Here is a 12,401-nt window from a genome sequence, read left to right on the forward strand (position 1 = left end):
CTCACCTGGAGTACTGTGTCCAGTTCTGGGCACCACAGTTCAAGAAGGACATTGACAAACTGGAACGTGTCCAGAGGAGGGCAACCAAAATGGTCAAAGGCCTGGAAATGATGCCTTATGAGGAACGGCTAAGGGAGCTGGGCATGTTTAGCCTGGAGAAGAGGAGGTTAAGGGGTGATATGATAGCCATGTTCAAATATATAAAAGGATGTCACATAGAGGAGGGAGAAAGGTTGTTTTCTGCTGCTCCAGAGAAGCGGACACGGAGCAATGGATCCAAACTACAAGAAAGAAGATTCCACCTAAACATTAGGAAGAACTTCCTGACAGTAAGAGCTGTTCGACAGTGGAATTTGCTGCCAAGGAGTGTGGTGGAGTCTCCTTCTTTGGAGGTCTTTAAGCAGAGGCTTGACAACCATATGTCAGGAGTGCTCTGATGGTGTTTCCTGCTTGGCAGGGGGTTGGACTCGATGGCCCTTGTGGTCTCTTCCAACTCTATGATTCTATGATTCTATGATTCTATGATTCAAAGCCTACTGGTGTAACAAGACTGCTAGGTGATTTGGGAAGAGAGGTATCTATCAAGAGCATTGCTGGCATGGATCTATCTTTTAAAAAGCAATAGAGGTAGGAAAGAAACATGAAATCTGTATGTGCTAAAAGCATACCCTCCAACATTTCTCCGAAGAAAATAGGGACGTCCCATTCCATAATGATAATTTTAATATTTATACTCCACACATCTTACTGGCTTGCCCAGCTACTCTGGACAGCTTCCAACATATATAAAAACATAATAATTTTTTTAAAAAAAAACCTTCCTTATACAGGATTGCCTTCAGATGGCTCGGAGGTTGGATAACGTCATACCCTCCAACATTTCTTCAATGAAAATAGGGACATTCTAAAGAAAAGTGGGACATTCCAGGATCAAATCAGAAACCGGAACAGCTTCTCTAAATCAGGGATGTCACTGGAAAATAGAGAGACTTGAAGGGTCTGTAAGAGTCCTTCCTGAGCTGGAGTACCAACTGCAAAACTTGTTTTTGAATGCTCCCTGAAGTAAAAAACAACAGGCTTCCTGTGGATAGAAAGCTAGGCTATCAGGAAAAAGGCTAAGGCAGAACTTTTCTGCCTGATGTACTAGTTTTCAACATGAAGTGTGTGGTTTTTTTTAATTGGGGTAATTGTAAAAAAGTGATCCCTTCATTTACAATCTGAATTAAAAAAAACCCTTTATTGAAAGTTTTTCATTTCAACATGTGCACACTGACTGCAAAATAACTTGTGATGTCACAAACGTATATCCCAAACTGAACACTAAATAACAGAAGCCAACAATGAATGAATGAATGAGGAAAAGATATAAACATACCATCATTGTATTACACATCTAATGTATAGAAAGCATAAAACATTTCAATAAGCAAATCAATGGAGATTGTGAAAATAATTGTTTTGGTATCAAATCATATTGAAATAATTTCTGAGCCCCTGGAGGCTTAACTGCTCCAGTTTGAACTGCTGTATATTGTATACATGCTAATGAATATATATTCCCTCCCCCGCCCCACCTCTGGTTATCCTACTTTTGTCTGCTAATTTTTTTCTAGCAGGGCACCCCCCCCCCCGCCCACCAGCCTTGCAGAGTAAATGGTGCATTACCAGCGACAATGCCTTGCTATTACCAGACCAGCTGCTGCTCAAAGAAAAAGATTCAATGGAGTTGAATGTAAGTTCTGGGTTAGGAGAAATGATTTGTTTTACAATTGTCATGCGATTTCAATGACCACATCTCTTGTGGTGAACAACTAAAAAGAAAACAAAATGAAGCAACTTTTAAGGAAGAATGGAACCTGTTCCCCACTCCTGTCACACAGTGGTGAACTAGTGGAGAACCCTGTAGTTCTGAAGACTCGTGCCTTCAGGATTATGCTGAATGGCCTCAGAGCACAGAGCCTCACACTCTTCTAAGGGTTCAGTTCTCCCTTAGGTTGTCTCCCGTACTTCCTGTGCACACATAAGGTCAAAACTCTGGTCGTTTCCATTACTGAATAAATAGGTAGAAGAATCTCTACAAGTCTGGACATTTGAAATACCTGAAATTATTAATAATTAATCAAAAGCTTTTAGTAAAATGAACACAACTTCCATCTTTTCCCATGAGGGAACTCAGACTTTATAAAATGGCAAAAATTGACAATCAATAAGCTGAAACATGTAAAGTGAAAATATTGAATTACAATTTTTTGCTTGCCTATTTCAATTTACTCGGAGAGTCCCCATAGAAGGAGCAAAATCTGCATTTAAATAGGGATGTTTTAGCAATGCACCAGATTGCCTTTGTAGGCACTGGGTACCAGAAGAATAACACTCAATCGTTTTATTTTCTATCAAAATACACAATATGATTATGTGTGTGGAGCAAAAGCTTGCATATTCCATGTGTGCGCATTTACAGTGTGTCTCTGAATGGACATGAATTTAACACTCATCCAGGATCCTTGCCAGTGAGTCCCCAAGCAGAAGACTTTACTCTCCTCAACACAAGAGAGTGGAAGCCATCCACTTTTGTGGAACTCAGTAAAGGGATGCATCCGGATACAGTGGTACCTCGGGTTAAGAACTTAATTCGTTCTGGAGGTCCGTTCTTAACCTGAAACTGTTCTTAACCTGAAGCACCACTTTAGCTAATGGGGCCTCCCGCTGCCACCATGCAGCTTCTGTTCTCATCCTGAAGCAAAGTTCTTAACCCGAGGTACTATTTCTGGGTTAGCGGAATCTGTAACCTGAAGCGTATGTAATCTGAAGCGTCTGTAACCCGAGGTACCACTGTAGGCCTGAGGGTGGTGGACTGTTAAAAGTCTTTGAGGGTTCCTAAATCAGAGAAGGCAGTGGCATTTCCCCAAGAAGGGGAATTTAGGGAGTTCTTCCCAGGTTAAAAGGTGCAAGTTTTCCTCCCTGCTCCTTGGGGGTACTTCTCCTGCTCACAAAGTTTAGAAGAATGAAAACAGACTTGTGGGTGTGTTGGACATTGTTCAGAGGAAACCTATTTGAAGTGGCCTTACTCAGAGAACCTTGCTTATTGGGCGATATCAGGGCCGGCCTACCAGAGGCAGCAGATCTGGCCTCCAAGGAACACACTGCAAGTCAGTCTTTACCCTCGCCCCCACCTTGTTCCTGATGCAGATCTTCACTCCCCACTCCTTCCCTGGCAGGGGCATCATTTTATGGTTCACCTTAGGTGCCGAAATATATTGGGCTGGCCCCGGGTGATATACAAATACTGTAAATAAAACAAACAAATTATGCCAGTCCTGTTGGATCTTCAATCCTATGGTAATGCACAACATGACCAAAGTATACCACTGGCAAGTTCTTTGTTGAAAAGGAATCCCTTGCAGTGTGTTTGTTCTTGTCTTGTGGCAAAGTGTATTCTAGATTGCATTGATCAATCTTTGGGCACACCCAGTGCTCCACTGCTATTGCCCACTGCAAAGGATGACAAGCTGTTTTTCAGAGAAGCTTGTCCACAAGCATCAATCCGTTCACTGAGGAATCCCAGATGAGCTTCCAAAAAGGACCCAAAGGTTCTTTAGAACACAGTTTTTCAAACCACAGCCACAAAATAAATGGTAAGATCCTTGGAAAATATTCTGGATATATGTGGAGCAAATTTGTAATGCCTGCCAACCATCCAACTGCCATCGTGTCACAGGTTTACAAGGGGCACAAACTGGCCCTTGGCCAAGCTTACATTGGCTGACTGTTTCTGCCTTGTGGGTGCTGGATGGACAGGAGGTTAAGAGCCACTTTCTGCTGCTTGGCTCATAAAGCTCAGATTATGCGCAATAGCTTCTGATCAAATTAAACCTCATAACCAAGAGCTTTATTGCAAAGCTTTTAAGAATAAATGGTGCCATTACTTTTGAGAAGATAATGGGGTTTATGGAAACATGGCATTATATTCTCACTAAAAAAAGTAAAAAGAATAAATACATGCACACCACCCAAGTACCAGATCTATATTTTATAGACTGTTCTGCCTAAAGTTGGAGAATTCTAGAGTACGAGAAGGAGAAATGGATTGGCGCATACTGCCAACAGCATGAAGTTCCTCTCTTCTCAACAGATCTATTCTTTAAAATGTCTGTTGGCGTAAGCAGGACCATTACATTCCTGTTAGGAAAGAAACTGCATCTATCTTTATCCTCCTCAGAAGCAGAGTATCCTTATCACTTGTAAGGTGTCAGTACTTACCTACGATCATTTATATGGGCATCAAAGCACCTCACCTTCCATCACCTGCATGACAAACATGCAAGTTCCCTTTTAAAGCGAGCAGAAGCCACTTGGGGAAGGGCAATCAGGATTGGATCAGCAATGCCACACATGTGGTCCGGTTGCCCTTACCCCAAAGCAGGCCCCCCTCCACCCTGCAAAGGCATATTTCAAACTCCATAGAAGGAAAGCCACTGGCATGGTGATTTGGACCAGGGAAATGGTGGCTGAAGGGACAGTGAAACACACTTTGTTCACTGACCCTGAAAGCAGACAAATGTGCAGGTGCTTGTCTATGACAGCTTCCATATTTGTATTGTGATGCTCAGCTAGAGCCCACAGATTTGGGTGGAGGCTCCTTCCGCTAATGTTTTGCTGCCAACAGGGAGGCACATCCTCATCCCAAACTATTGCTGCACTCAACAGGGCGCATGCAGGTGGATTGGGGCAAATATGTTTTTTGTTACTCATATAAAAAAGAAATGGAGAAATGAACACAGATATTTTCTTATTGTGTATAATGATTATGAACTACTAGGGGCTGTACACATGCTCGCCTTGGTTGCCAACACTGCCAACCCACCAGCTCTTGCCAAACTCCCCCTCTAGACCTTGCTAACCCCCACCCCCATAACCTCTCAGACCAGGAGGGAGGAGCTTTTCTAGCTCCCACTTTGTGGGCCAATTTTGACTGGTGTGCAAGGCAGCCCACCTGCCAATATTCCAACAACAGAGGTTGCTGATCCTTTCAGGCTTTTGGGACCCTTCCCCCGCTTTCCCTCTGCTTCTCCACCACTTTAGTGGTACAAGAGAAAACGGCAGTGAGGGTCATAAAGCCACTTCTCCTTTGCACCCCCAGAGTTGTAATGCAGAAGGAGAGGAGGATTGCAAAAGACTTAGACCTTCATGCCACCACCATAGCCATGTGGGATTAAGAGGGGGTCCAGGAGGAGGAGCAGTGCAGGGAAGAAGAGGACAGGAAGTGGAGGTCAGTCTGGGATCAGCAGCAGCCGCAGCCGCAGATTCCCAGGCTGGCCAGCCTCCACTTCTGGTTGCTACCCTCCTCATTTCGCTCCTTCTGCTAGATCAACTCTCCGCTCTAAATCATAGAATCATAGAATTGAGGCCGGGCGATCATGGGAGCAGAGGTCTGCGGTGAACGTTTATAAAGCTCAACAACTTTGGGTGGGTGCTCTTTCTTAAAAAAGCTGAGCAGCTTTGGGTGGGTGCTCCACCTAAAAGAAGCTCAACAACTTTTCTAAATAAAAAGCCCTGTCAACATCCTTTTTAAATTGTGGTGCCCAGAATTGGACACAGTATTCCAAGTGTGGTCTGAGTAGGGTAGAATAGAGTGGTACTATTACTTCCCTTGATCTGGACATTAGACGTCTGTTGATTCAGCCTAAAAGAGTATTCACTTTTTTTGCTGCTGCATCACATTGTTGACTCATGTGAAGCTTGTGGTCCACCAAGACCCCTAGATCCTTTTCACATATACTGCTAGTAAGCCAGGTGTGTCTCATCCTATATTTGTGCATCTGGTTCTTCCTGCCTAAGTGCAGAACCTTACATTTGTCCCTATCAAAATTCATTTTGTTAGCTTGCTGTTAAGGTCACTTTGAATTCTGATTCTTCCTTCTACACTACAGCATTAGCTACCACTCCCAGTTTGGTGACATCTGCAAATTTGAAGAGCATCCCCTCAGTTCCTTCATCCAGGTTGTTTATAAAGATGTTGAACAACAACAGGCCCAGGACAGAACCCTGTGGCACCCCACTTGTCACTTTTTTTCAGAATGACGGGGAACCATAATAAGTATTCTTTGGGTTTGGTCAGTCAACCAGCTACAAATCCACCTAACAGCTATCTTGTTAAACCCACATTTTACCATCTTCCTCATGAGAATATCATGGGGGACTTTGTCAAAAGCCTTACTGAAATCAAGATACACTATGTCCACAGCATTCCCCTGATCCACCAAGTTTGTAATTCCATCAAAAAAGGAAATCAGATTGATCTGTCATGACTTATTTTGAGAAACCCATGCTGGCTCATAGTAATCACAGCATCCTTTTCTAAATGCTCACTTCAGCCTTGTCCTTTTAATTATCCCAGTGACCTCAAATGTTTTATACATGATGCCAATAAAGGTATTTGATTTGATCTGAAATGCTCACAGACTGACTGTTGAATTATCTGTTCTAGGACCTTCCCTAGTATTAATGTCAAGTTCACTGGTTGGCAGTTACCTAGGTCTTCCTTTTTCTCATTTTTTGAAGATGGGGACAACATTTGCCTGCCTCCAGTTTGTAGGGACCTCATCTGTTCTCCAAGATTTCTCAAAGATCATAGACAAAGCTTCTGTAATTACATCCGCAAGCTCCTTTAGTACCCTTGGATGCAGCTCATCAGGCCCTGGAGATATGAATTCAATTAAAGTAGCTACATGTTCCCTTACTACCTTTTCCTGTCTTGGGCTGCAGCTCCCTCCTTACATCATGTATTGTGTTATCACCAGGTTGGGCATCACTTTCCTTTTGGGTGAAGACAAAGGCAAAGTAGGTGTTAAGAAGTTCTGTCTTCTCTCTGTCACCCAATAGCATTTCCCTGTCTTCCCCATGCAGAGGACCTACCACTGGCTTGTTCTTCCTCTTACTTTGGACATAGCCAAAGAGACTTTTTTATTATTTCTAATGGCTGGGTGGTAGCAAAAACAGCAGATCCTCAAGCTGGACAGGGAAGCCAAAGGTGGCCAGTGGCAGTACCAGCCAGCCTGGGGTTCTGAATCAGGAGGCAGGGGGCCCAAGGCTGGCAGGCAGAGGACCCAGCAGAGCTGGAGTGCTGCAGCAGCCTAGTCTAGCAAACCTCCATGGCTCACCTGGGTGCTGATCCACCACCTCTCATCACACTGTCGTTTACAACTTAAACACACAAAGATTTAAGAGACAAACACTTTCAAGATGAAGGGCTGCAGTCGCATAGTGGTGCAACCATACCCTCCAACTTTTCTCCTATGAAAATAGTGACTTCCCATTCCATAATGATAATTTTACTATTTATACCCCACGGGTTGCTCTAACCACAACATATATAAAAACAAAATAAAAATTAAACATTAAAAATATTTCCTATACAGGATTGCCTTCAGATAGTTCAGGGGTTGGATAACTCCAGACTCTAAGGAAAAGTGGGACATTCCGGAATCAAACAGAAACTGGGACAGCTTCTCTAAATCAGAGATGTCCCTGGAAAACAGGGACACTTGGAGAGTCTGTGCAACCGTATGCCAGGGTTCTGCCTGCCCTTTCAGAATATGGAGGACATGAGGTTGGCTTCCAGTTTAACCATAAACCTGGTGTAAAAATTCAGCTTTGACCTAAACTTCCAAAACTGTTAAGTAAAACTGGGGGTGGGAATTGGCAAGCCAGAAATCAGGCAATAGAAGTGCAAAAAACAATGACAGGCTGAATCAAATGCATTCCAGTCTTTCAGTGTCTTTTAACCTCAAGTGCCTGAAATTAGTTGGATTTCTGTCAACTCTGACTAATTTCAGACACGTGGGGTGAAAAGGCAGTGACATGTGCAATTGAAAAGCAATGAAATAAACTCCCTAGGCATAATCTTTCTTGGCCCATAACGAGTACCTGCCAAGTGGGCCTGATTTGCAGACCAGGCTCTTCATCATCTCTCCTGAAAACTCCCTCCCACCCCCATTCCTTCTCTTCAGGCACCTGCTAAATGCCCAAGAATACACACACCCGAGCACTGATAACACGCAAACTGTTGGCAACAACACAAAACTGGGCATGTTGATGATTCCATTATTCTCACTTGCAGTTTCAACTGGACATGACGGGAGCTCTGATCGCACAGGAGAGGGGACTTGACAGGCAATCTGTTTGGAAGCTTTTCTTAACCCCTTCCCCCCACTGTTTCCTGATTAAAAACTGCCCCACCCAGCTGCTACACGCCCTGTGGTACCTAAATGTCATTCCCCCCAATATATGAAAGTATGAAGGTAATATCAGAAATTTATAAGAAAAACCAACCTATATAAAACTGCCCCTCAAAGGTCAGTCCTGTGCCCCTCTGAGGTCTGCTCCTGAGCCAGCTGCCTAGTTGGCCCTGCATGAACCGCAGGAGCAGCTGAAGAGCAGGGCGCTGCTCACCTAGATTTTGCTGGTATGCACTACCAGCTTAAAGGGCAGCTAGCTCATTCTTTTCCTCAATTTTGCTCAAAGATGGTCTTGGGGGGAAATGCATCTAAACATAGTATTTTCTGACAGGATGTATATGGATTGTGACTAACATTGCGTGCAACTGCTTCCCAAACCAGCAGTAGGAGTGCACAGGATGCAGGGGACAGAACCAATCTTTATCTTTTCACCCAGCACCAAGAGCCAGGCTGTGTCCAGTTTCCCAAAATGTCCTGTGTCAGGAAATTCTACCAGTATATCTAAGAACTCTAGATGCTCTTCTGTTTTTCCCCCATTTGACCTGCCAGGCCAGAGTGTTGGCTGGTGCCCACTGGCACTGGTAGGCCAGGCAGCAGCACGACCCAATGACAGGCAGAGCCAACTAATTCTCATTTTGTCTCCATCTTCCTCCATCCTCTACACTGACACTATGGACGAGGAAGCAGGAGGCTGGATGAAGGCAGATTGATCTTGTGGGGCAGTGCCCTATTTGTCCTTATGGACCAATCCCCACAGCATGCCCACCTGCTACACCTAACATCATGCATGACGTTTATTACTATTTATTGTAGGAGTGCAGGGCAGCAAACAAAACCACAATTTAAAAATGAAAACAAAGCAAAAACATTCTGAAACGTATACAAAATTCTAAAAACCCAGCTGACAAAATGTAGTGATGGCCACCGACTCAAAAGGTTTAGGATTAGACAGATTCAGGGAAGATAAGGCTATCATTGGTTTTATACCACCTGTACTGTTGGAGTAGCTGTTAGCATCCGTTTTTCTAGAGAGACAATGGAGTGTGCCTCCAAGGGTGAAGCCATATCTCTGGAGTATCATAGTGCCTGCTGTAGCTGCAGAGACTGGTATCTAGCAACTGCTGCCTCCAGTGTTGTTTTTACTGCATTCATTAGTATCACTGAAGTGACCTCGCTGGGGTGCAAGCATGAGCTGTGTGTCCTGGGCTGCCCAGAAGACACCCACCCCCAGCCTGCCTTGCTGATGTGGTCCAAAGGAATGCAGAGAAATAGGTTTGGCACCAGTTTGGCTGCTGGAAGGAGGCGTACAAGACACCATTCAACTTTCTTAGGGACTCCACTCCTGATTTGTGTAGGGTTACTCCTTGGTCTTTCCTTCTCCCAAGGCAGATGGTATGGAGGTTGTATGCCTCTGAACACCACTTGCTGGGAAGTGCAGATGGTGAGAGCCCAGTTGCACTTGGGTGCTGCTTGTGGGCTTCCCATGGCCATGTGGTTGATTGCAGTGAACACAGAGTGCTGGACCAGATGGGACTTTGGTTCATGTGCTTAACTGGGCTTCGAAACCCATCAGCACACCTAGAAGTCAGAGTGTCATCCTCTTTTGCTGCAGCTGTCTTTCAGAAGGACAGAAGTCATTTTGTTTCTGCATTAAGGCAAAGTGGAATTAATTTGCCCCCAGTTGTGCTATGGCAGTTTGGAAAGAAGGCTATCAAGACTTCGTGCTACTTTCCTGTGCAATTCACACAGGAGGGGGTAGGGGTGGGAGTTGGAAATCCCACCACCACATATACTCAAAATGTGAGCTTGGAAATAAATTCCATGAAGTGATCTCGACATTCTGACAGCTGCAATTTATCATCATAAATTACTGTGCTTTGCTGCAAAGTTTCTGTCATATGAAGACAGTGATCTTCCTAAATTGCCTAGTGCCCTCTTCAATAATTATCTTAGTTTTCAAAGATATAGATATCCTAGATAAAGGACATCTCAATCCATAGACAAATAGAAGAACTTGGATCTCATTGTACATCTGTGGAAATACCCATGCATAGCTCTATTAGTCTTTAGATGAGGGTCATTTGTTCAGCCAAAATGTCACAGTGCATTACTTAAAGGGAGAAATTGGTGAGGGTGCATCAGACAGGATGCGCAGCAGTAAACAAGCCTGTCTTTTATGTATCTTCTTCATTTTAATCAATGTATACTTTATATTTCCTGTATGGAGGCTGCTTTTCTGCATTTTCTACCACCACTGTGCTTTGAAAACCTGTGTAGTGCTCCAACCCATGTGATAAGAGCATTAGAAGCCCACTGTCAGGATGGACTGGAACTGGGAAACTCAGGTTCAAATCCACACTCTCTCGTGAAACTCCCAGGATGAATTTGGGGAACTCATTCTCTGCCTAAGCCACCTCACAGGGTTTTTGAGAGGATAACATGCTGGGTTAGGTGAGGGGAACTGTTTGAAATGTAATTAGAAACAGCAACGATAATACAGTCTGGATCTGTGGCTGCTCCCTAAAACCATCCTGAAAACTGCTCTTGAGGATTGCGAGACACTGAGTAATGGGGAGCTGGAAGAGGACATCAGCTGAAATCAACAGCCCCCCCATTGGAGCAGAAGGGATCTGCTTATTTAAGTAAACTAAAATTAAGGTAATCACAACAACACACTGCAGGGGGATTTCTTGCACATGGTGCTATTACAGAAGAAATCTCTTCATCTAACTGACCAACGAAGGAAAACATACAACTTATTTTGATTTTTAATGGAACACTGATCAATGAAATACAATCATACCTTGGAAGTCAAACAGAATCCGTTCCAGAAGTCCATTCGACTTAGAAAACATTTGAAAACCAAAATGCAGCTTTTTTAAAAAAATAAGATATTTATTAAGCTTTTTTCAAAAAACACATAAATTTGCGGAAAAGGAAATTACAAACAAAAAATTACAATATTAAAGAAAAAAAACACAGAGAATGTAAAAAAAAAAACTAAGAAAAAGTACAGATCGAAAATACATACAAAAACCAAGAAAGACCCAGTAACTAAAAAGAAAAAAGTTTAAAAACAAATCCAATTTTCATAACTTATAGTCTCATTAGCTTATTTTCTTGACTTCCGCACACCTCCCCATTTTGTATTCCCATTTTTATAGTTGATTCAGCAAATCCTTTCCTTCTTTCATTTATCTTAACTTTTGATCTTAACCTATTATAACAATATATTTTCATCCATTATCAGTCCATATTTACATATTCTTATTACTCTTATTTGCCAACACCACTTATTTTCAATCCAACATCATTTTAGCATTCATTAATTTTACAGTATTTCTGCAGATAGTCTTTAAATTTCTTCCAATCTTCTTCCACCGACTCTTCTCCCTGGTCTCGGATTCTGCCAGTCATTTCTGCTAATTCCATATAGTCCATCACCTTCATCTGCCACTCTTCCAGGGTGGGTACTTCTTGCGTCTTCCAATACTTTGCAATCAGTATCCTTGCTGCTGTTGTCGCATACATAAAAAAGTTTCTATCCTTCTTTGGCACCAATTGGCCGACCATGCCCAGGAGAAAGGCCTCTGGTTTCTTCAGGAAGGTAAATTTAAATACCTTTTTCATTTCATTATAGATCATCTCCCAGAAAGCCTTAATCCTAGGGCACGTCCACCAAAGGTGAAAGAATGTACCTTCAGTCTCTTTACATTTCCAACATTTATTATCTGGCATATGATAGATTTTTGCAAGCTTGACTGGGGTCATGTACCACCTGTATATCACTTTCATAATATTCTCTCTTAAGGCATTACATGCCTTAAATTCCATACCTGTGGTCCACAACTGTTCCCAGTCAGCAAACATAATGTTATGTCCAACATCCTGTGCCCATTTAATCATAGCAGATTTAACCGTTTCATCCTGAGTGTTCCATTTTAACAGCAAATTATACATTCTTGATAGTATCTTAGTTTTGGGTTCTAACAATTCTGTTTCCAACTTTGATTTTTCCACCTGGAAGCCAATTTTTTAATCTAAATTATATACCTCTCTTATTTGATAATAATGAAGCCAGTCTCTCACTTTGTCTTTTAATTTCTCAAAACTCTGCAGTTTCAATATGTCTCCTTCTTGCTCCAAAATTTCCCAATATTTTGG

General features: G+C 42.8%; 1 protein-coding gene across 9 annotated transcripts in view; it reads right to left on the minus strand.

Annotated features, from left to right (window-relative positions):
- TPK1 (thiamin pyrophosphokinase 1) overlaps nucleotides 1–12,401 on the minus strand; it is a 259,313-nt gene that overhangs the window by 8,645 nt on the left and 238,267 nt on the right. The window contains exon 9 of one of the 9 annotated variants that reach the window (XM_053359640.1): nucleotides 900–1,081. The exons of the other annotated variants lie outside the window; for them this stretch is intronic. Coding sequence (XP_053215615.1) covers nucleotides 957–1,081 — 125 coding nt within the window. The 3' untranslated portion in view covers nucleotides 900–956. Of the gene's footprint in view, nucleotides 1–899; nucleotides 1,082–12,401 lie in introns of those variants that run through there. 9 annotated transcript variants of the gene reach the window in all.

Source organism: Podarcis raffonei, chromosome 12 (genome assembly GCF_027172205.1).
Source record: "Podarcis raffonei isolate rPodRaf1 chromosome 12, rPodRaf1.pri, whole genome shotgun sequence".
In the NCBI taxonomy this organism is placed as follows: domain Eukaryota; kingdom Metazoa; phylum Chordata; class Lepidosauria; order Squamata; family Lacertidae; genus Podarcis; species Podarcis raffonei.